The sequence below is a fragment of the Chrysemys picta genome, chromosome 11 (genome assembly GCF_011386835.1).
Source record: "Chrysemys picta bellii isolate R12L10 chromosome 11, ASM1138683v2, whole genome shotgun sequence".
Classification (NCBI taxonomy): domain Eukaryota; kingdom Metazoa; phylum Chordata; order Testudines; family Emydidae; genus Chrysemys; species Chrysemys picta.
The window spans coordinates 25435705-25461095 of record NC_088801.1 but is presented as its reverse complement, the minus strand read 5'-3'; the positions used below and the strand labels follow the sequence as shown (position 1 = coordinate 25461095).

The window sequence follows — 25391 nt, the reverse complement described above, 5'->3', positions numbered from 1 at the left end:
CCTGTCTTCATCTCTTAAGGGGGCGGGGGGGAACAAAACAAAACAAAAAACCCACCATACCCCATTTGTTGGAACAAAATTAGAAGACAAAAATCCTCCCAAAGAATTTAATAAAACTTTACTTGTGGGGCAAAGATTCTTAAACGGTCTCATTGTGGACACATCATTAGTAGAAGTCTGAAAATCAAAGTTACTTCTCAATATGTACATTTAGGTAACTCTTAGGCTATGGTTACACTGGCACTTTACAGCGCTGCAACTTTCTCGCTCAGGGGTGTAAAAACACCCCTCTAAGCGCCGCAAGTTACAGCGCTGTAAAGCGCCTGTGTAAACAGTGCCCCAGCGCTGGGAGCCGTGCTCCCAGCACTGTAAGCTAATCCCCTCGTGGAGCTCTCTCCCAGCACTGGCGCACAACCACACTCACACTTCAAAGTGCTGCCGTTGGAAGTTTCGAGTGTAGCCAGGGCCTTAGATTAACAAGGTAGGAAGACGGGGAAAAGGAAAAAAAATAATGTTTCCTGGAAGAGAAGTGTGCAGGTAGAAAATAAAAGCTTCATGGTATTCTTTCTGTAAGAGACTGAAGGTAAAAGACACTGAACAAACACATTGTGTTTTGCTTTAAAAGGGTATTCAACATTTATTATAACAGCATTATGTAAACACTGTATATTTTTCAATACTAACTAAAAATTGAACATTGAAGCATGTTAAGTCCAAAAGTTAGCCTGTAAAATTGTTACATCAGCTGGGGAAAAAGGTCTTCCTGGATAAACTACATATTTAACCCTGCCACAACTACCAAAAGAAGTGGTGGACATAGAGCAGAACAGCAGCTAGAGCAGGGATCGGCAACCTTTGGTACATGGCCCGTCAAGGAAAGTCCCCGGACGGCCAGGCCGGTTTGTTTACCTGCCACGTCCACAGGTTCGGCCAATTGCAGCTCCCACTGGCCACGGTTCGCCACTCCATGCTAATGGGGGCTGCGGGAAAGGCGGCCAGCACATCCCTCAGCCTATGCCGTTTCCTGCACCCCCTATTGGCCTGGAGCAGCAAACCGTGGCCAGTGGGAGCTGCAATCGGCCGAACCTGTTGACATGATAGGTAAACAAACCAGCCCGGCCCGCCAGGGGCTTTCCCCGACAGTCCACGTGCCAAAGGTTGCCTATCCCCGAGCTAGAGGGAAAATAAAAGGAATAGCCATTCCTTATATGTAGTCTGCATGGGTACTCTGCCACTGACTTGCTGTATGGCTTTGAGCAAGTCACCCACTGTAAAAACTGGGGTACCATCAGCTACTTCTGAACAGGTGGCAAAAAGTGTAATGTCTGTAAAAATTTAAAACAAAGCGTTTTGGTTTTTTTTTTTTAGAAAACAGTTTTTCCTTCACTAACTTGCTTGCTAGGGCTAGAATTCAGGGCACTTTTTTTTCCCCCCTTCATTAGTTAATGACACTTCACACAAACATATCTTTATGTACTTGTAGCATAGTGGGACTCACCGCCGTGGCCCCTCCTGCTGGTCATCCGGGAATTAGCTCAGTTCCAGACTGAGCGCCACCTGCTGGCTGGTGTCTTCCTACTGGTACCTGCTCTCTTCGATCTCCACCACATCACTTCAGGCCCCATGTCCCTCCTAGACCCCGGTGCCCCTTATCTTGGGGTGCTGTCCCACAGCAGTGCCCCCACACTCTGGGTCTCCCCTCCCCAGGGAACCCCAGTCCCCTAAGCCCACCTTGCCTCAGTGACCCACTGCCAGTCCTCATCTAGCCCGTTCCCTCAGGGGCAAACTGCAGTCTGAAGTGGACACATCATTAGCAAGGGGGTTTGGACCTTCTGCCTTTCCAGCCCCAGCTGCCTCCCTGCAGCCTTAGTACCTCCCCTGGCCTTTAGCAAGGCCTCAGCCTGGGGACTCACCAGGCCAGAGCGCCTCAGCTCTGCCTGCCTTTCCCCAGCCATGCTCTGCCTCAGGTACCCTGCTTGCTCTCCCAGGCAGCCTGGTCCTCTCTGCTCTTCAACTATAGCGAGAGTGTTCTCTCACTCCCTCAGGCCTGGTCTACACTTGGTGGGGGGAGTGAGGGGTAGGAGAGAGAGAGAATTGATCTAAGTTACGCTACTTCAGCTACATGAATAACGTAGCTGAAGTCGATGTACTTAGATCGACTTACCGTCGTGTCTTCACCACAGTGAGTCGACTGCTGCCGCTCCCCGTCGACTCTGCCTGCACCTCTCGCCAAGCTAGAGTACACAAGTTGACAGGAGACCACTCAGGGTTCGATTTATCCCATCTAGCCTAGACACGATAAATCAATCCCTGCTGGATCCATCGCTTCCCAACGATCCGGCTGGTAGTGAAGACCACCTGAGCCTGCCCTTTTATCAGGGCCAGCTGTACCCTAATTGGGTGCAGCCACACCTGTGGCTGTTTACCCAACCAGCCTCCGTTGGCTGCTTTTAACCCCTTCCTAACTGGAGCGGGGTGACTGCCCCATTACAGTACTGGTTTAATCGTCTGCAAGGTCATCCGCTACTACAGAAGAAACATAACCCTCAACTCAACTCAAGCACAGGCAGAGGAAAAATACTTTGGATGAAGAGGAATTAACAGAAACAGTGAATGGTTTCAGAACAGCAGCCGTGTTAGTCTGTATCCGCAAAAAGAACAGGAGTACTTGTGGCACCTTAGAGACTAACAAATTTATTAGAGCATAAGCTTTCGTGGACTACAGCCCGAAGAAGTGGGCTGTAGTCCACGAAAGCTTATGCTCTAATAAATTTGTTAGTCTCTAAGGTGCCACAAGTACTCCTGTTCTTTTTGCAGAAACAGTGAAGTCATCTATCATTTCCATCAAGTAAATTCTACAAACAGCACAACAGAAGAATGATTTCTAAGCTTCAAGTCTGCTTAGTTTAAAAGTTTAGTAAATAAATTAGATTCTCAATGAGACTGCACTATGGTGAAAGTCCCATTGGACAGAAAGCAGCAAATAAAATAAAGACATTAACGATCTGATCAAATTTGACTCATGTCTGCTATAAGATGTATTGGAAACAAGTCATTAACGTGAAGACGACAAATATAAGACCAGTTTGCTAAAAATGTATACCTTTTTCTACTGCACTCATAGCACAGACAAGTCTGAACATTAGTAGTTCTAAAATCTTGTATAATAAACAATTTCATGCAGTTTCTCAAATAAAAAAATTGGCAATGCACAGCAAAGTTAAATTACCAACCAGATCTGAGACAACTTTAAGTACTTATCCTAAAATGTTTTCTGGATGTTCCATTCCAGTATTTACTGTTCTTTAGGATTCTGTTTTCCCGTGTGTTTAGTTTGGTGTTAAAAACTACACTTTCATTAGAGATACAGATTGGGAAATTTTATATGCGCTTTACCAAAATGTTTGTCATGAGTGAAAGCAACAGAAGATAAGTGGAAAAAATAGTTTGTACACTTCATGTTTATTTAAATTTGTGGCACTTACCTTTGGCAATCTGGGTGCATGTGGAGTATAAGGGTCTGAATTTTTAGAGCACCACGAGCAGTATCTTAAGTGTATATGAAAGGACAATGCTTTTTATTTTTTCTATGTACTTAAAGAGGAGATACTTTGCATAATAGAAGATTCATGGGCATGCACTACAAACACTTGTAAAACTAAACAGTGACATCAATGCCTCCATAAAAGATAGGCAGTTTAGTCGCCCTAAATACAGGCCTAATTCAGCGCTGTCAATTAATAAATTGAGGGTTTTTTACTTGCTAGTTTAATAAAAATAAAAAAAAGATCCTCATTAGAAGCGGTTGGAGTTCATTTATCTTCATCAGTGTCTACTTTTCCCCTAATGCACAGCCTTCTATAAAGTTACGTTTCATAAGAATTAAGAGACTGATGAGGTCTTTGTTCCTCCCCTGCTACTAAATTATGTTTTTTTGGACTTAAATCTACATTCTGTAATCTTGAATAGTTCCAAGATGTTTTCTGGTTTTGGAGGTATTTGGCTGTATTATACTACCTCGGGCTTCATCCTTATTTAGTGTGGAGTGACAACGGAAATATACAACTGTAAGGGGCCAGACTCACCCCTGCGGTGCCTCCTGCTGGTCGTCTGGGGAATCAGCTCAATCCAGCCTCCGGAGCGCCCTCTGCAGGCCAGTGATCCGCCTTGCTGCTTCTACTGGGTCCCGTGTCCCGTCCAGGACCCTGGTGCCCCTTGCTGTGGGTGCTGCCCCCTGGCAGTACCCACACACGCTGGGTCTCCCCTCCCAGGGGAACCCCCACCCACTAACCCCACCTCACCTCAGTATCAGGCTACTGCCAGTCACCATCTAGCCCCATGCCCTGGGGCAGACTGCAGTATCAGCCACTTATCACAGGCAAGGTTGGGTTTGGACCCGCTGCCTTGGCTACCTCTGGGCTGCCCTCTGCAACCCCCAGTACCTTTGGCCCAATGCTAGGCCGCAGCCTGGGGCTTTCCAGGCTGGAGCTCCCCAGCTCCTCAGCCTTTCCCCAGCCCTGCTCCACCCAGATACTCTGTCTCACTCTCTCTCTCAGTGCAGAGAGAGACTGCTGAGCTCCTGGCTCCCAGCCTCCTTATACAGGCCAGCTGGGGCCTGATTGGAGCATGGCCCAGCTGCAGCAGTTTCCCCAATCAGCCCAAGTCCTCCTCCAGGGCTGTTTCAGGCCCTTTCAAGCAGGAGCAGGTGTCCACCCCGCTACAACAACTGTGATTTCTATTATAACAAGACTGCTTCAAGTAAAAACAGAAAAACCAAGTACCCCTAAATGAGATATTAATGTAATATTTAGTTAAAGTTTAAATGGTCAATGTCAAATACAAAGCATCTTTTCAGTCAGGAGATAATCAAATCAAGGGAGAAAGACCGTCAGATTAGGAAGTCCATGTATTACACTTTCAAGTAGGCAACAGAGTAAAATATTTCAAATTGTGATGTTACCTGAAGCTTTGATACATCATTCTTGTGTTACATAATGTTAAAAAGGCACATTTTTAGGTTAAAAAAAAAATCAACTAATCCTTAATACTGTTAGACTGATGGAGAAGTGATTTCATATTTACTATAAGAGCTAGGTATTATTACTTATAAAGCTGCTCTGTAGCCACAGTTAAATGTTACTTCACCAAGATGGAGTAACTTCAACTATGAGACTAAGGGACAAAAATATATGTTAGAGCAATCAAGTCAGGAAAAAAAAGCCTTCATAAAAAGAAAAGATTGGAGAATGGAAGGAGGAAGAAGTATTTTCATCCTTCTACAAGGGTATTACAAAACAATGCCACATTAAAGCCATCTTAATATATTAATGCAATGCCAGTTCATTTCCAATCACAACAGTTGAATGTTTCATTTGGCAAATGCATTTATAAATATTTCAATACTCTAATTCAGAATTGACAGTTATGAGTTGGTAATTCAGCTTATCAGGCAGCAGCAAACAACTAATTGCAAGTCCTTTGGTCACCCCACCAGCTGGTATTCTAAAGAACTGTAATCTCTAATATTCACTTGTTAAAAATGGTCTTTAAAATTGACCTTTAAGCTTCCAACCAGACATTTTAACTACAGAGTAAAGAGAACAAGCTTCACGTTAAGAAAATATGAATAATTCTTCCCATAACAATGCCCAAAAGCCTCTCTTTGGGAATCATACTGAAGATGAAGAAACAATTACCAGCTGGTTACTTTCTGTTCTGCAGTTTAACTGATGGGATTCAAATATCTCCATATATAAACTAAAAAGTGTGCTGGGTACTAAGAGCACTGAGTCTTTGAAAAACACTACTGCTCATGTATTCTGTAGTGTGAAAGTTTATTCCACAATTCACACACTGTACTGAATTGGCTGACCAATAATACATCAGCAAAGGACAGTGTGATTACTGTAGCAATGAAACTTCTACTACTTTTCTGGCTCAAGAGTGGAGAGTGATATGGCAGCCATAAAATGGAGGTTCTGTGGTAGCGGCAGGACAGTTCAAGATCTAGAGAGACAGCAATGAAGGCAGATGCTCCTGGGTGGCTGCTTGGTGTGACTTAGCCAATTTCCTTGAGTTGCCTGCATGTAATTAAAGTCTATGTATATAAAATATAGATAAGATACACAGTGTAAACAAGTTACAATATACCCAACTCCATAACAAACCAATGGAAACTGACTTGGTATAACAAACAACAACAAAGAGACTACCGCCCAGCCAAGGAGCAACATGTTTCTGGTTGAGTCATCAATTGTTTTGTTGATCTACAGCAGGGGTTCTCAAACTGAGGGTCGGGACCCCTCAGGGAGTTGCAAGGTTATTACATGTGGGGTTGCAAGCTGTCAGCTTCCACCCCAAACCCTGCTTTGCCTCCAGCATTTATAATGGTGTTAAATATATAAACAAGAGTTTTTAAATTTATGGGTGGGGGGGTCATCACACTCCGAGGCTTGCTATGTGAAAGGGGTCACCAGCACAATAGTTTGAGAACCACTGATCTACAGGGTAGCAAACTGGAGTTTTTAGGGTCATCAGATCTTACGTGGACTGTTCTCCCTCCAAAGTGTTTCTGAGGCGGTGTTGATAATTAAAAAATTTTGCTAGTATAGATATATATTGGCAGCCCCCTAGTGGAGATGCAGCTTATTTTAGCAAAGGAACTCTTGCCAGTATAGCTTAAACTACATCCCCAAAAGAAAAAAGAAAAAAGTTATACTGGCAAAAGGACTTTTTTTTAACTGGTACATCTGCATTGACACCAGGGCTTTTGACAGCATAATTATGTTGGTATGAAGTCCTAACAGGCATAGCTATGCCAGTAAAACTGCTGATTGTAGGCCACGCCTAAGGTGCCTACTCCATAGTATTTTTGGCCAAGCCGAGTGTTATTGATAAGCATTCTTCCATAATAATATGCTAGAACTTAAGTCTTGAGGTAGGTTTTACATGCCAGCCTAAGAATGAAGTTTCATAGGTGAAAAAAGCATATGTCCCTGTTGAGAACCAAGGTCAGGTCTACACCATAAGCTTACAATCTGCATAATTACGTTGCTCAGGGGTATGAAAAAAATCTACACCCGAGTGATGCAGTTATACCGACCTAACCTCTGGTCTAGACAGCGCTGTGTCGATGGGAGGGCTTGTCCTCTACATAGTTAATCTACCTCCGCAAGAGGTGGTAACTATGCCAACGGGAGAAGCTCTCCTTTTGGTAGAAGCAGCATCTTCACTGACGTGCTAGAGAAGCGTTTTAACTGTAGATCTGCCCTAACTTTCCTTGCTCTTGGTACTCTGCAAGAAGATCATTCACCCTTTAGTTTGTAACCCAGGTGGGAAGATGAATATTGGAACTGGAAAAAATTTTAAAGCTGTGCCTCTGCACTAGGAGAAACATGAGACATCTGGCATGTATTAAGACCCACAGAACTACTACGAGGCCTCGACAAGCTAGCACTTTTCTGAAGACGCTTCTTCAGAGGAATACAATCTTTCCTTTAAATTTTTGTGAATCAATATTTATAAGGAGAAACTGTTCATTTACTGTGTATCCCTGTTTTGTTTTTTATTCTAAAAAAACATGAAGTGATGAGAAAACAGCTAGGGCAAGAAGTAACACTGTTACAGAACATTCAAGAAAGAAGATTGCAGTGGTTTGGACACATGACAAAAATGGACCTAGAAACGATGCCATATATGGCAATACTCAGAATGCAAACAACTAGAAAACAGAGGATGAGTTGGATAGACAGTGAAGAATAACATACAACAAAAAGTCTGAAGATGGATGAAGCCATGAAGCTAATACAAGACAGAATGTGGTGGAGAGAGATCATTTGACCATCGCTGCTGAGCTAACGACTAGGTATCAAAGAAGAAAGCTTCTCCTGCTGTTCCATTTTCTAGATTAGCGTGTGTTGATTCCCCACAATTCCGAGTTTTCAAAAAAACCAGGCTCAACACTGCAGATGTTGCTACCAAAATGACAATCCAGGTCTGATTAGCCACTCACTGAGGACTGGTCTACACGGGGACAATTACTACAACTATACCAGTATAAATATACGGCTACATAACTCCCTGCATAAGCACTCTTATTCCAGAATAAAAGTACTTTTTTCTGGTTCAGTTTCTCATATTCAAAAGGCTGCAAACAGGTTTCATGGTGGCTGTAGGCAAACTCTTACCTTTTCACTAAAACAAAAACAAAAAAATTATATATCTTATCCTTACACTTGAAAATAACTTTGAAAACGTGAGCCAAGCATAAAATCAATGTGCAGACCCAACTAAATCTTCAGATAGCTTAAAATAATCTTTAAATGGTGTTAACTGTCCCATTAATCTCAAATGTGGTTTCTGCCGTTCTGCAGCTGTGGAATTTGACATTTTTCCATGATGCCATGGAATGGAGCATTATTTGCCATTTTACCACAGCCAAGTGCTCAACCTTTTGTTTTATCTCCCTTACTTGCCACACTGAAATTTGTCTGCAACTGTCTTGTGCCCCTGCTAATTGGATTGCATTGCATTGCATGCTCCCTGCACTATTCCTCCAAGCCAGGTAAGCAGGACAGTCCCAAGCACCTTCTTTTTCTCTTTTCAATGGAGCTGCTGGTCCTCTCTAGGGGACTCAGAACCAGAATGCACATCAGCTACCATAATGTTTCAAAGAAGTGTTCATAGTAATTGTGAAAGGATTCTGGGGCATGCATATTCCCACTAAAAGGGGTCAACTGGAGACAAGCATCTCTCTATAAAATTATTATTAAACTACTGAATTAAAGAAAAGCTTATGTATTTACAAATTCAGAAGACTATTGTGTTATAGTATTGCCATGCTATAACACACAAACCTCTGAGCATCATACTTGGTGACACTGTAAACCGAAAAAACTGCCAAGCTTCTCAATTGGGGAAACACGGATTGTACCATGTGCTTTGGATGCTATTTAATGTTCTGCTAGGATCTACTGTTGCCAGTCAAGCCAAGATAATTACCCTCTCCAGTAATGCAATTAGATAAATTCATGATATAACTGCAGACATCCAGGAACAGCTGTTCAGAAGAGCCAGTACAACTGGACAGAAACTACAGATATTCCCTTAAGATCGGTCCTCATTTATCGTCCCTCAAATAGAACTGCCTGTTGTGTTGTCCACTGATAGGTGTGCTAAACAAGAAAAGAAATTTGAAGTTTTCCAAGAATCAGTTCTTGCAGGCATCACTCTTGGTATCTTCATTGATGATGCCCCAGTTGCAACTGGAAAACAGCACCCTTGTGACTAGAATCCAGTCTTTCACCTGAAGCCATTGGGGCATATTCAATTCACCAGGAAGTTAGAGCTCGTTGAAAAGTTTCTAATTTTGCAATTTTTGGAGAAGGGGAAAAAAAAAAAGCTCATACTAATTTTCGTAAAAGTTGTGTCCCTTTTTTTCCTGACCAGCAATACAAAGCAGCTTTGGTGGGGAAAGAGATGCTAGTGGAATTGAAAGAGGCACTTAATGAGTTTCTAAACGTTATGAAAATTAACAGAGGTAAGCCAACCAATGCATTCCTCTTCACTATTTTACATGAAGAAATAGGCATTTGATATTAGTAACTCCTTTTACACACTGAAGTTCATTGATTTTCCTATGGCAAAGTTCTGAGCACATAGTTTGAATTAAGACAGCATGCAAAAAATTTTCCTGGTAAATGTGGCTTTGCGCTTAATCAGTCACTGATCAGCACTGGCTTGCTATGAAAGCTTCTTTTCAGATGCATAGGCTCTCATACGGAGGTCATGAACAAGTATCAGTGTCATATTGCTAAATGAAAAGGGTTCCCTATCTGGTGCCAGTATGGGAAAAGGTTGAGAAACAGGATTTATAAAACATTCATGAGACTTTTTTTACTATGGGTGACTGACTGTGTAATGTTTATTTTTAAAATATCAAATCAAAAGCAGTAGCAAAAGCCCTCAAGAAACTCTAGCTTTCTCCACCCTTAAAACTACCTAATAGATTGGACTTTCCCCACTCAAAACTCCCATCCCCAACAGTTGTCCCAGTAAGTCCCACTCTTTCAAATCTGGGGAAGAAATTAAATAAAAATTACATCATGTTCCCTGAAGTCAGTAACCTTGGATTGTTTCAGACCAAGAATGGAAGCTTGTTTACTTTTTTCACCCCCATCTTTGGCTTTCTACCACCACACATATCGGCCACTTTTGTAAATAGTTTTCACAATGTTGAAAATCCAAATGGACAAGCATAGTATTGGATGAGTGAATCAAAGGTAATAGTGATGTGGCAGGCCACCCCAGGAAACGTGTAGGCTGGTTTCCTTGAGACGACTCAGGATCAAAAAATCCTCTGGAATGCAAGGCAGGATCACCATTTTATAGACTTCATCTTGAAATGTCTCCAGTAGGCATATTGGTTCAGCAATCTTTGATTCCAGGGGCATGCAGCCCATGTCCTTCAAGGGTTGCTGGCGCAGAAAACCAGCTTCTGCCCACATTCTTTTTGTAAGGAGAAGAGATGCATCCCCTCCTCTCCAGTGTCAGAAGCCTCATCTCTCAAGTTTTGAGCCGTTTGCACATACCATCTGGGTACTCCAACAAACCCACTACCAGCTACCAACTCTTGTAGGTTTCTCCCAGTAAAATCTGCAATGCAATTGTGTCATCAACATACAATTCCTGACACTCAACAATTTAACATTTGTCAACATAAAACTGAATGGAGTTCCGCAATGCATTTTGAGTATTGTACTAACTGCATTGTTTACATGTTAGTTAAGTCAATACAAACTTTAAAATTTGAATCTTGCGCAGAAAAATCTGTGCACCACACAATCAAGAATCACTATGCCACATAAATGAGGGCCTAGCTGCAGAATTTAGGCCCAGTTTCTCTGAGTACAGCAAGACCCTGGTTATACAGTGAACAGCATCAAAGCAAAAGAAGTGCTGTTTCATTTACCACTAATGAGAGTCTTCTAATTGTATAAGAAAACTATGGGCAGGTCTACACTACGGGGTTAAACCGACCCAAGTTACACAACTCCAGCTATATGAACAACATAGCTGGAGTTGACATACCTTAGGTCGACTTATTGCTGTGTCTACACCACGCTGGCTCCCGTTGACTTACCTTATGCTTCTCGTATTGGTGTAGACTGGAGAGCGATCGGCAGTCTATTTAGCAGGTCTTCACTAGACGCGCTAAATCGATCCTCGGTGGATAGATCACTGCAGCGTCAATCCACAGTAAGTGGAGACAAGCCCTATGTATTAGATCACAGCTTTAACTTTCAAAAGGGGCCTGAGCGATCTAAATACCCAAATCCCAGTAAAAGTAAAAGGGGTACCGGGAACATAACTCCTTTCCGCTTATTTGTAAATCCTAGTCTATAAATATTACTAGGTGTCATTAAAGATTGAGGGGGGGGGGAAGGAGTGGTAGAACATCAAGTGTCCTAACGTTCTAAGTGGTACAGTTTGCAAGTTTGAGAAGTATTAGTAACATTTGTTTGGCAAGAATCAAAATATTTCTTGGCTTTTTAATGGAACTGCAAGCAAGTTAATTTATGGTCTCAAATGTTGTTCTTCATGCACACATGGTTCATAATTAAGGTCCTACTTCATTCACAATATTGCAGAAGTTGCAGATTTCGCACTATTAGGCTTGCACAGCAATTTTTGTTTTAAATTGGCTTACTTGGCATAGTCCAGAATTTTGCATACATTTTGATGTTTCCACCATACACTTCCCCCCCAGTAATACATTAAAATCATCTTGGAGAGTTTTGGGCAAGGATGTAACCAGGGTGCAAAGCCTGGGGGCAGGGGAGAGGGATGAGAGAAAAAACAGTAGCGGTTAGAGCCCTGCAGCGGGCAGGATATTGCCACCGTTACTCACTGCTACTGGCGCCAGCACTGCCTTCAGAGTTCGGCAGCAAGAGAATGGCAGCTGCTGACCGGGCCCCCAGCTCTGAAGGCAGTGCTGCCACCAGCAGCAGCACAGAAATAAGGATGGCAATACCATGCCTGCTACAAAGCTCTAACCCCTACTGCCCCCCCCCCCCGCCATTTTTCTGCTCCTCCTCCTGACTTTGAACCACGGGTGGCTGTCCCACTCTGGTTACAGCCTTCTAATTGCACCAAACTGTCTGGTTATCAAAAAAAAGTGTACAGGCATAACATAATAGTTGAGTGTTTACATTGTTCCAGCAAATTTTTCTTAAATAGTTCTGCTGTGGCTTTTCCAAATTACCACAATTAATAAAAGGTCCATTATTACTTTTCCGTGTCTTTTTCAAATAATTGCAGCTGAATTGCGAAGATCATCCCACAATTCAGATCAGGTCTTACTCAATGCATTAATCTGATATTTTACTAATGCTAACACAGAACACCACAAATTAAGGATGGATTATGAGTATTAACTCACTTTTCTTAGTGTATGCCACAAGCTATGAATTAAACAAAATTTACGTTAATCAGTACAAGACCCGTTTCCATTAAGTAAATACATAAGCAGACTTTTAAAAAGCAATCAGTGGTATAAGCCTTGCAAGCAAGTTCTTGGATCAAATTTAATATAGCACAAATATTTTTAGTTAAGCTGCTAATTAGAACTGGTCTCCCTGCCAAATTCAAAACTCAAGAATCAAATCTTTAATGAAAATTATAATTGATAACCTGTCCCACATCCCTCCAAGGATCATTACCTTGTTATGGTGGGAGGGGCTTGCGTGTTCCAACGAACCCCAGGGCTATGTTGTCTGGAGCCTCGTGCTCCTGGTAGGGTCACTCCTAGGGGAATAAAGTCTGGGGGGAGGTTCAAGTCTAAAAATAATCCACCTCAAGACCCTCATGAAAGCCCCAAAATGATCATACGAACCTCGCCTAGACTAGGGACCTATCCCTGGGGGTGGTATCAGGTGAGCATCTAGTGATCGGGGATCCCATGTAACCTGGCCAGGCCCAGTCTGAAAAGACAACGTGGACCTGTCTCATGGGCTCACCACCCACAAGGCAAAGGGTAAGAGTCGGGTGCAGTGCCAGAAAGGCAGCAAGAGGGACAGACCACGACAGACTGGCCCTCCACAACAAAAACTGGCTCTGGGCACATAGAATGTCACTTCGCTGGCAGGAAAGCATCCAGAGTTCGTGGAAGAGGTGGAAGGGTACCAACTAGATATAGTTGGCCTCACCTCCCGAAACAAACTTCTCGATCAAGGGTGCTCTCTTTCCTACTCAGAAATGGCCCTACGTGAGAGGCCCTGCGTGGGTGTGAAGATACTCAAGTCCCCAGCTGAGTGCTCTGCAGCTGGAGTTTTTCCTGGTTGAAAAAAGGGTTGCCTCAATGAGACCTTGGGCCTCAGAGAAGAAAACCCTGTTTGCGCCTACATGCCTAAGAAGCAGTTCAGAATACTCTGCCTTTCTAAAAATGGTAGAAATCAATGCTCAACCGAGTGCCACATACTGACTATAGTTTTACTGGGGGACTTCAATGCTCATGTAGGGAACGATAGAGATACGTGGAGGGGAGTGATTGGGAGGAACGGCCTCCCTGATCTGGAGATGAGAGGTGATTTAGTGGACTTCTGTGCTACTCATGGATTTGAACACAAGGTTGCTCATAAATGTACTCGATACCAGAGCACCTTGGGCCAAAGATCAATCCTTGACTTTAGAGTCATCTCACTGGACCTAAGGCCATTTGTTCTGTACACTGGATGAAGAGGGGGACAGAGTTGGCAACCGATCACCACTTGGTGGTGAGTTGGATCTAACGCACGGGACGCTGACCGAGTAGACATGGGAAGCCCAAACTGGAAGAAAGTGGACTGCTCTCTAGGTGAGGGGGAGTAGTTGCCCTTAATGGATGAGTTCAAGTATCCAGAGGTTTTGTTCACAAGTGATGGCAAGCAGGAGCGAGAGATTAACCAGCAGACTGGTGTGGCGGTGGCAGTGATGCAGGCCCTGTACCGACCCATGGTGGTGAAGTGGGAGTTGAGTTTTCATACGGAGCTCTGCATTTACTGGTCACGCTACGTCCCCATCCTCACCTATGATCATGAACTTTGGGTAACGACTGAAAGGACGAGATCACAGGTACAAGTGACAAATGAGGTTTCTCTGCAGGGTGGCTGGGATTACCCTCCAAGACAATGGTCCCAAATGCCGTGCCACGGGGTGCCATGGCGCCCGCCAGGGCATTTATGTGCGCCTGCCTACTGACAAGGGAGCGCTTCTGCCGGACAACCCACCGCCAAGGAGCACAGCCGCTGGACAACCAACCGCCAAAATGCCGCCGAGAAGCAGCAACACCAAGAAGCGTCGCTGCTGAAATGCTGCTGCTTCTCAGCGGCATTTCGGCGAGGCCGCTTCTCAAAGACGCCGCCTCTTGGCGGCATTTCGGTGGCTGGTCATCCGGCGCCTGCCACACTCTTCTGGGAACATGAATATGCTATTGCAACAGAAAGGTTGAGGACCACTGCTCCAAGATATGGTGAGGAGCTCAGCTATTCGAGAGGGCCTCAGAGTAGAGTCGTTACTCCTCCAGATCAAGAGGAGCCAGATGAGGTGGTTCAGGCACCTGATAAAGAGGCCCCCTGGGAGGCTTCCATTGGAACTATACTGGGCATGTCCCACTGGGTGGAAGCCCCAAGGCTAGCCCAGGACACACTAGAGGGATTATATTTCCCAGCTGGCCTGGGAATGCTAGGGAATCTGCCAGGAGAAGCTGGAACCTGTTGCGGAGGAAAAGGAAGAGATCTGGGCCTCTCTACTCTCCATGCTGCCACGGCAACCTTCACCAGGAAAAGCAGCATAAAGGAAAAAAAGAATAAGAACCTGTCCCACACTAATCTCAGTTTAAAATATCGCCACAGGAAAAAGCAGTGAAGATATTATTGGCTAAATTACATAGATAATCTCTGCTCCATTTCAGATCTGTCAATTCTCTTTAAAGTTCTGTAATTTTGTGAAACAATGAATACGCTTGTGCTTTGCAACTGAGAGATATGAAATCACAAATAAAACCCTTCAGCCATTTAAAATGGATATCAACTTAAATAATATCAGTGTAAAGTATTTAGTGTTACCAATTAACACCCAAGATTAGTACAACTAAGATATCTGCACCCATTTTTAAGTCTGATTATGTAATGTATTTGATGACAGTGATTCTAGTCAGTCAAACCATTCCTATTTGTGTGTTTCTTTCCCACATCAATAGAGGTGGGAAAATTTTTATTTTTATTTTTTAAAACTAGCAAAGTGATTGTAAAACCACAAGGTCTGGCCAGGGAACATGGGGGCATACACAATATCTAAATCATCACTCTTCAAAAGTTGACTAGATTTCACATTTGCAGGGATGCTTTAACAAACACTTGTCTGCAGTTTTAAAATACAAAGACAAACTACAACAGCTTGGGCAGGCTTTAAGGCTCAAGGTTAGAGATAACCAAATGAAAAAAAATGCCCTATGAATAATTTATGTTTTTGAGATTCAGGTGCCTCAGTCTGGAGTGACTATTTCCAATGGTATTAGTTGGGTAAAATCAATGTGTAGTTTCTTAATCAAAAATTTGTAAAAGAAAATGTGATTGGAAAATAAACAAACATTTTTGAGCTCGATTTCACATTATGTGATCAGTAGATCAGGACTTAGCTTGGAGCTACACCAGTTGACAGGCATGAATAGAATCACCGAAATGAGGACCATCACAAAAGTTAAGATGTGAACTAGGTTCACTGTTTTAAGTGTTTATTTCAGAAAGGAAGTTACCCTTCCAAGTCAAAGCTGTCATTCTGAAGTGACCGACTTAAAATAACAAAATGATGGACAGGGAGTCAGGTTCCTGAGTGGAAGTAAATTTTGCAACCAAAGAGGACATCAGAAGCCTATATTGTGTTTTATGTAAAACAATAGAAGAGTATAGGATTTTTGCCCACTTCTATAATCCAAGGCTGCAGGTTTTTTATTAAAGAAAAGAAGAGGCCATGGCTAACAGCAATGAATACAAATTCTCCCTAAACATGGTACTGGTTATTCAACTGTGCATCCATTTAGCAACCATGGGTGAGAGCTTTCTCAAATTTTTTTCCAGCTTCTGGTGTTCCATATATTTAGCCTCTCCTTCATAAGAGACAGCTAGTGTCTTTAAGAGGCTGGATTTCGTAGCTTTTACTCCTTTTTCCTAAGGCTGTTTTGAGAGGAGGCAGGAAGGGCACTCACCTATATCTAAAAAGGACAGACCCCAACTTATATAACCATCGGTAACTCATAACTAATCACTTTGGGGGTGGGGGTGAAGAGGAAGAGAAGAGGTACAGAAATTGAGGAAGAAGGAAAAGTATGGGAACCACAGAACATCCTATTTAATTTTAACGAGGTTAAAAGAGGAACCTCAACTTCAAAGAGAAAAGAAAAAAAAAAACAAGAAAACCTAAAAAACCTCATCCACTTGAGTTTCAGCAGAACTTCATCTTTGATTTTAGAGTGTCTAGCCTTTAGGAATGCTGAAGTAACCTTACAAACCCATGCAGCATTAGCTTCCTGAATCTGCATAAAGTTTCAACTATCTGCTGCTGCTCATAATTCCATTCTCCTGATGTGGATAAAATCAAAGAACTCCAGGTTACATTGCTGCTATTCAAAAAAGTCTGACAATAAAATTGTAAATATGCCACATCCATGCTGCTGCATGGAAAAGTTTAAAAGAAGGGAGCCCTAGTGTCACTGATGGAAAGGACTAGCCTGAAAATAAATAAATAAGGATGCAGGGGGCTTAGAATGGATGAGAACCATCCTGCCCCATCTTTCCAGAGCCCCCTACCTGTGAAGTGGGTACAGCTTCCACAAGACTTTGGGGGTAAGGAGGCAAAAGAAGATTGAACTGAAAGAAAAAACAGAAAGCTCCTTCCTCCTGGCTACTAGAAAAGGATACATTTTCAAAACTTGTCTGACACCTACTAACTAGAAGTGGATACAAAAGATACTGCCTTTTCTCTCCAAAAGGCAGGAACAAACAAACCGCAACAAGCACCATGTCATCAGCTGAGGGAAGGCAGAGCGGGAGAAATGAGCTTCTCACTAGGTTGTTGCCTTCTCCCATCATCTCCAGTTGTTTCATACTTAACCCAAAAGATTTAGATTTCCAGTAGTAAACAAACTGTTCATTTTTTCCCCTAGCCACACTTAAGTGTTTCCAGCTACTGCTCTAAATAAGCAATTTATAGAACCCTGTTCCATGAAAATTCCAGCAGTTTTTCTCCTTGTAGCCAAGTAGTATTCTACTGTACTGAAACTATTTCAGAGTTGTATCTTCACAACAAGCTAGTGTAGGTATGTGCCATGGAACATTTTCAGGAATTAAAAAGTATTTGGTTTAACTAACATATATGTCCTCCATGTCTAGCTATAGGGGTTTGGGATTTGAGCACTATGGTAATAACCCTACATTTTCTGTGGGATAGCTTCTATCTTGCCAAGTTGGATAGCACTTCCTGAGATTTAAAAAAAGATAATTTTGTTCAGCACTGTGGAGGAAGAAAGTAACTGAGAATTAAGTCCTACAGTACCATTTTAAATCACAGTGTTTGCAGAGGGAAAGAACAGGAAAGGTGCCTTGTAAGGAATCCTTCGGTGCACAATCTAAAGGCGTTATTGAAGTAACGCACAATAAACACAAAATGATGCACTTGAAGTCTGTCGATCTCATTTAACAGGAACACTCAAGAATACTTTCTGGATGCTAGACCACAAACTTCTGCCCCCCTCCCTTTTTTTTTTGGCTACTTCCCCATGGTCTAACAACTGACTAATCAACTTGTCATTCAGAAGCACTAACAGAAAGCAGATTTAAAGGGTAGAGAAGCGTGTCCTGCAGAACCCTCTATCATCCCAGTTTATTACGCCTTTTTCCACCCCGTGTTAGCTCAATTCTTCTTTCAGGTCTGGACATTGCTGCCTTGAAAAAACATTAAACTTTAATCCCAAATCGGATAGTTCTCCAAATGACTAGACTTGACTATTTCTTCCCAATAAATTTGCCCCCCCCTCCCCATGTTTTCTGTGTAAATTAAAACATTTTGATGCTACTGTGTGGCTTCATGGACTCAGAAAGAGAAGCGCGATGTTACTTCAGAAAGAACACCTAGTTCACACAGAGTGAAATAAGTTGCAAAGAATGAGAACCAGGTCATTGTTTATATGACAGAAATTTAAAATGGAAGTGAGGGCCTTGTCAAGTGAGATGTAGGAAAAGCAATCAATCACTTTAGAAGACACCCATACTAATTTCTAACTTTTGAGGTTGGCAGCAAAGTCAGATATGCTAGGAAAGGTTAAACAAAGTTGTTTTTCCTCTTATTCGTATGCAAGTTGAGATGAAGTCCTGAGGAATTTTTGGAATTTTTTGGCATAAAGAGCAGGAATGCCACTTAGATGTTGAAGCAAGCTATTAAAAACAGCTGAAAGCTATTAAGACCTATATATCAGGATTGCCAGTCATCCTTTTGCAGCTGCAACATAGTATCCTTCACCTCAAACAGAGAAGCTTCCACAGCACTGAGCATATGAAACAGTAATTCTTAAGCCACTCTTACAAAAAGACATGTCTGTAGAAGATATACAGCAATAGAACTCTGCTAGCTAAAACTGTGTTCATTAAACAGTTGCCAAGCAGTTCTTCCAAAACAATACTGAAGTTTTCAAACAACTGTTAACACAATTGTAATATTGCTTTCATGTCCCATATTAACATTTTTTAAAATTACACCTCTACCTCGATAAAACGCTGTCCTCGGGAGCCAAAAAAAAAAAAAATCTCACCGCGTTATAGGTGAAACCGCGTTATATCGAACTTGCTTTGATCCACCGGATTGCGCAGCCCCTCCTCCCATTGTTTTACTGCATTATATCAGAATTCGTGTTATATCGGGTCACGTTAAATCGGGGTAGAGGTGTATTAGCAAAAATATTAGAGAAACCCCCCCTCAGGAACTCTATTGTACTCTGAGCATAGCTATAACATTAATGTAAGGCCACAAGAGGGTTGTAACCTAATTTATAGTCACACCTGTCTGTTTGTAGCCATGTTTGAAAACTATCATAAAAGGCTACTATCAACAGTGCTGCAGAGATCGTGTTAAGAGCATCTGTCACTAATGGTGAATGGAAAAGCCAAAATTGTTCTGCTACTGTTCTTTTATGTACAAATAGGAACTTGGTACTACTTTTAAAAGTGTGTACAGTACATCTTTAAAGTGTTTAATCACTTTATTTTACAGAAAGTGCTTAGGGGGTTCAACCACTAAGCACAGCTTGATTACTGGGAGTACACGGTTGGAGTCAAGTTCATAAATGATGCTCCTGAACTGTTGGCAGGATTCGTAAGTACTGCCATGATTACTTGTGGGGGGAGGGAGGGGGAGGAGAGCCTGAAAAATTCTATTCACTAGTAAAATAAAGAACTCATCCTCATTTTCTTCTGGTCTTCAAGAATAGCTAACATTGTACCTCTAAACCTTTAAGGGTATTAGACTCTTAGTAATTATTTCTCGGATATCTGAAAAATTCGAACTTTTACTAAGGGGAGGGAAAAGAGTAGTCTCTGTAAGAGGGCATAGAAAATATTTTTACTACAGAATAATTTTCGATCTACCATTTTCTTTGAAACACAAAAGCCTCTCCAAAAATTGAGTAAATTGAGGATGACCTTCAAATAAGTGAAAAATTGGGCTAGCACCCTTTTGTTTGCTTACTTCTTTGGCATGCTTAAGGCAGCCTAAAAAGAAGAAAAGAAAACATTAGCAACTGAAGTCTCTCTCGCTTTCTTTATTTAAATAAGATACAAGACTCAAAGCTAGAGAATTATTGAAATGACAACTTCACAAGTATCAAGACAGTGAAAGCTAAGCTACAGGTGAGGAAGGTTTCTTTTTTAGTTTAAGTGTTAAAAAAAAACAAAAACAAAAAAACCCTTTTTGTTAACACTGCCAACGACTGCATATGGTCAAGAAATTCTGCAGAAAGTTTTAACCACTCCCCTTCAGTTAAAAAGATGAGGGACAAGGCACCACAATACACATGCTTCAAGACATACCAGAAAACCAAGCAAGACTAGTCCTGGCATTCCTGATGTTAAGGTATAAACTCTAGCAAAAAGGAGGGGCAGGAGGAAGCATACTTCCCTCTTTTCTGAAGAAATTTTAAATCACCTCCAAGTTAACAATGAGAAGTTTGTTCCCAGAGTACAGCTTTTTATTTCTTGTACCATTAATACTGAGATGCATAGCAAGTGTATCCAAGAGCCATAGGGCCCTGTTTTTCTTTGTTTTCCTTAAAAAAAAAAAAAAAAAAATCACTTGCTGAATTTAAGTATACATATATTTATATGTATAGCATGTTAAAGGACCACTGGCAGCTTTGATGAGGTATCTATTTAGTTTCCATCTTACTCTCTGTGGTTTGTATTGATGCATACATTTCCACATGTGATTGTCTCTTGGGGTAGTCACTGTGATTTAGTAATGAGTATTAAAGGGGAAGGTGGCATGAGGAAAAGGCATTAATCCTTTTCCATACTCATGTTAGAGTGAAAGATATTTCTGTTTCTTCCGTTAAAAGGGCTGGATTTTGATTGATTTAGAATAGGTGAGGAAACCCAAATTAATCTGAAAACAGTATTTAGTAAGGCAAAATGCCCCAAAATTACAGCCCCCAGCCCCAGCTCTTGCAAGAAGAAATGTGACCTTTTCATTTGAAAAAGGACAGATGATTATGATGAATTGGTGTGCACATAACTTTAGCAATTGCTTGTAGACCAAGACGTTGACTGAACACACAAGAAGAGCTGGAGACTTGCAACCACAATGAAGAAATATCAAATAGCAACCTTAGAATTAAGTTGTAAACGTCTCTTCACACTGGCCAACATACTTAATAAAGGCTCAGGCAGAAATCCAGATTAGTGGGGAAAATAATTTTATTCTAACTTCAGAATTAAAAAAATATATATTTATAATTTTGCCATTCTAGATTTCATGCTACATAAAATCAACATGATCAGAAGAAACACTGCATCTGCCTCTGTGTTCATGTTATTTCACATTAAGAAGCCTAAGTAATCTTAGAAACTCTGAACTGTAAAAAGAGTTACAATACGACTGGATGTATTATTAACCATTTATACAGCTAGATCAGGAATACTTTATGAACTCTGAAGTACTCAACAGAAATATTTGCTATGACACTTCAGAATAACTAAAGACATTAATATTTTACAATGGCTATGAAATGCATTCCATAATATTTTAACCAGCTTCCTGCTGGCCTAGTACAAGTTACTTGCATTGTCATGGACAAAATTAACATTCAGTTTCAGGTCTACTGTTACCAAGACCAATAGAGGCTAGAAGTACTCTAGGGAGGTTTGCCCTGTGTGGGTCAAGAATGCTTCTGATTGAGTAGCAAGTAGGATAGGCAGGTTCCTAGGAAAGGACTGCACTGTGCTGTACTATCCTGTCCTCTAATCAGGCAGGGTGAAGAGAAGAAGCAGAGGCCTAATGAAAATAAAAGGTGCTTTAAAATGCAACAAGACTAAAGAGTCCCCTGTAGAAAGTGTTCCTGAACTCAAGAGAAATTCACTTAAATATATATATATATACACACACACATAGCCTTATTAAAATTGAAGGTCATACTTTCATAGAGAGGCTCTCAAGAAGGGCTTTACCTACTTCAACGCAAGCCATCATGATTTTGTTAAAAATCTGGCATCATTTTTCTTATATTAAAAAGTGTCATGCTGTCTTTAACATGTTCTGCTGTTTAAACAGATGCAACTCTTTTGGTTAATCTCTGGCAGTGATCGCCATTTCACAGCAAATTCAGCCCACACAGAACTGATCAATAACACTACAGACACAAGACTAGACTGCATCCATTTAATAACCACAAGGAAATATATCATTCAGCAAAATTCTATATATTACAGGGGGTCTAGTTTTTTTAAAAAGCTTTGTTGTTACAGAAAACTAGCCACGCAGCTATGGGGGGAAAAATGAAAATGATCAGATAAAACCAGTTGTCAAATCAAAATTATAAGAATACTAAGTAATTTTACTTTTTCACACAACACTACATAAGTAAAGAGGAATAAGAAAAAAAAAGCAATAGAACAAGCTGTAAAACTAAAAACAATGAAAATCAGTTTCAAGACCCAGGATCAGTGGATCACAGTAGCTCTGAGAAAAGGATAGTTTCAAATAAATACAATTGTATTAACAATTTCCAAACACTGGTTGCTACCATGAAAAATGCTTCTACAAGCCTAAACAATTCTTGGACCACTTTATTTCCTGTAACTAAAAATAGTAAATTTAAAACTGGACTTTTGTATCTAAAAGTTATAAAACAGAACCATGTATTAGATAGCTAAGAAAAAGTTAGGTTTTGCAAAATATCTAGATAGTGATTTGAAGCTTACCTCATTCTCTTGGTACTGTGCATATACACAAATGCACAGCTCCCTCTCCATATAGCATGTTAGTGCTTTCAGTATAGTAACTATTTTTAAACACACTAATGGAGGCGGAAGCTCACCACTGAGTACCCCAAAATAAGATCTGATCTAAATGAAGTTAGAGATGTGACTTGGTTATATTTTCCTGACCATTTTAAACATGAGACCACTCAATTAAATTACAGTATTAGTCTAAATGATTAGCTTTAAATTTACTCCATCAATCGACTCTGCAGTGGACTAATTTAAAACTAATGTTAAGTTTACAGACGGCATACATTAGAAGTGCTGAACTGTGGTATTTTAAGATGAACACAATAGCTGCTATCACCACAGTTGTCATCTTCAACCACCTTATCACTTCAAACAATTAATCACGGTCAACGAGAAACTATATTCCAAGTCAAATATCCTCAAAAAGGGAAAGCTAATCGAAGTTTGTAAATCTTAGCTAACCCCACAAGTTTTGGCCCCACAACGATACCTTTAAACTGACCAAATTAAGTTTACTTACCCGACGAACAAGAGATCAGAAACACAGCGAACGCCAGCTTGGTAGCAGCTCCCATTTTCGAAATACAGTTAGAACATATAGGTGGTGTTTCTACTGTCTTGTTTCCTGGTTCTTCCAAATAGAAAAATCCCACCTTTAAATTTAACCGTTATAAAGCAATCTAAGTCAACATATTTGGAGTTTAGAGTGTTCACAAAACAAAATCAGACTTATTTAGATACTGACGACCCCTCCAGCTCCTTCTAGTGAGATCCCCGATACAGGGGTGTATATGTTTGGAGACGCATTTCAAAATACACGTGTCATTTGGCTTCTGTACAAATGGTGGAAAAATGCAATTCAGGAGGGAAAAAAAAAGGTTAAAAATCCATAAAAAGTCAACAGCGGAAACCGTCTTTTAGGAAAAGAACCGAGTCTCAGAGCACAGTTCAGCTTTTTTCCCACGTCAAGCTCTGTAAAGTATCCCTCGTCGTGTTGGACCGGGCAAGTTGTACTGAAATTAGTAAACAATATATTTTCGGCCTCACTCCCGTTATACATGTAGTGTTTGAGCAAGTAGTTCCATCTCCGTTTCAAAACTCAAAAACAAGTAAGCCACTGATAGAGAGAATAGTAAACTTGTCAGTTTCTTTATAAAATTGTCTAAAATAAGTTACCTGCCACACGTGGTCAGCATTAACGTTTACTTTAATAATGCTGGGAGATGTAGTGACCAGAAGGACGGGGAGAGAAACAACAGCTTTATAACAAACAAGCCTTTACAGTTCCACAAAGGTAAATCTCTGGGCTTCCCTGCAGTCAAAGAAAGCCGCACGTTTCCCCTTCTCTCCCCCCACCTCCCTCCCACTTCCACGATCCTCTCCTTGTCCGTTCAACACAGGCTGTACATTTCAGACATTCTTGCCTCTACACAGAATTTCAAACTCCTTTAAGAATTCCCTCCAAGAGACTATATTTGGTGTTTAAACAGTGAAGAATGACTGAAAAAAATGCAGTCTCCAGCCGCTGGGGAGGAGGGTGATGTATGGGCTCGTGGCAAGTCTCTTCTTCCTTGATTGCTGTGTTTCTAGGAGAATTCCGCTTCTATGGAGGTGGAGAGGGTATCAATATTATATACACATGATTGGATGTGGCCAGTAGCTCCGTGTTTACCGGGCTGGTGACAGCTTTCTTTCTCCTGTGAGCAGGACTTGTGGCTCTTCTCTTTGATGCACACCCCTCTCCCAACTCCTCACGGATACATTTTTCTCCCTGCCCCCAACGTGGTTAGAAGAGAGAAACCTGGACAATCTTCCACTCAGTCCAACTTTTGCTGTCTTAGGAAGAAAAAACCCCCAATGGGTAGGGGTTGAAAGCCTGGTGAACTCTTACTGCATTCTCCTTGTGCCTCCCACACCACGTACCAGGCAAGCCCTGGGCAGAGGGTTGGAAAGAGGGGAGGGGAATCCCCTCTTCTCCCCCTCCCCTAGCTCTGTCCCCAGCTCACTCCTTGCTCTGAGGAAACTGCTGCAGGCTCTGACCCTCTCGTCTCCCGGGCGGCGCGACGCACACCAACTTTGGCCCCCCCAGGAGCGGAGTTTAGGGGTCGGCGATAGTGAAAGGCCAAGCCCGTAGCTTTTCTCTAGGCGACGACGGACGGAGGAGCCGGCTTTATCGTCCCCAGCGTCCGGCTGGCAGCCCCGAACGGTCCTTCGTACCGTACTGCTGTTGCTGCTCGCCTGTGGTAATTTCATATCTACCCATTCACTGTGTGGTGTGCAGAACGAACCCAAGATGGCGGCGCCCGGGCGATTGTTTTTGTTTCCTCTCCTGGCTCCCCTCCCCCGCTTCTCCCAATCACGGCGGCCTGTCGCGCGACTTGGTGCGTGCGCGAGTCGTCCCCAATTGACAGCCCTCGGAACCACTCTGGGCGGAGCACAAGACCTCGCCTTGCCAGCTGGGGCGGGGCGCTGGCGCCCCTATGCGCGAGGAGAAACGCTCCCGCGCCTCGTACCTGCGCGCGCCCCCTTCCTTGGTGAGTGAGTCCGCGCCTGTTTCTAACCGCCTCCCCTCGCTCCTTCATGCCCCTGGACTGCACGGGATGTTCTATTGGGTGCTGCACCCGTCACCCCGCCCCGACTTTACTTGTTCCCCACCCCCGCTTAGATTATCTCCCGTTTGCCGTTTCAAGTGCAGTCAGAGGAAAGAATCAGAAGATTCGGGTTGGAAGGGACCTCAGGAGGTCATCTAGTCCAACCCCCTGCTCAAAGCAGGACCAGCCCAACTAAATTATTACTTCCCTCCTCCCCCTTATCTCGGGTGTCAACTTGTCTGGTGTCAGATCTCTGCCCAGACTCTTCAGCCTT

At 42.1% G+C, this 25391-nt stretch overlaps 1 protein-coding gene across 3 annotated transcripts in view; it reads right to left on the bottom strand.

Moving 5' to 3' along the window:
* Positions 1–25114, bottom strand: part of ACVR2A (activin A receptor type 2A) — a 115240-nt gene extending 90126 nt beyond the window's left edge. For all 3 annotated transcript variants that reach the window (XM_005296423.5, XM_005296424.5, XM_065561643.1), the window contains exon 1: positions 23047–25114. In XM_005296423.5, coding sequence (XP_005296480.1) covers positions 23047–23101 — 55 coding nt within the window. In that variant the 5' untranslated portion in view covers positions 23102–25114. The remainder of the gene's footprint in view (positions 1–23046) is intronic.
* Between the last annotated feature and the right edge of the window lie 277 nt (positions 25115–25391).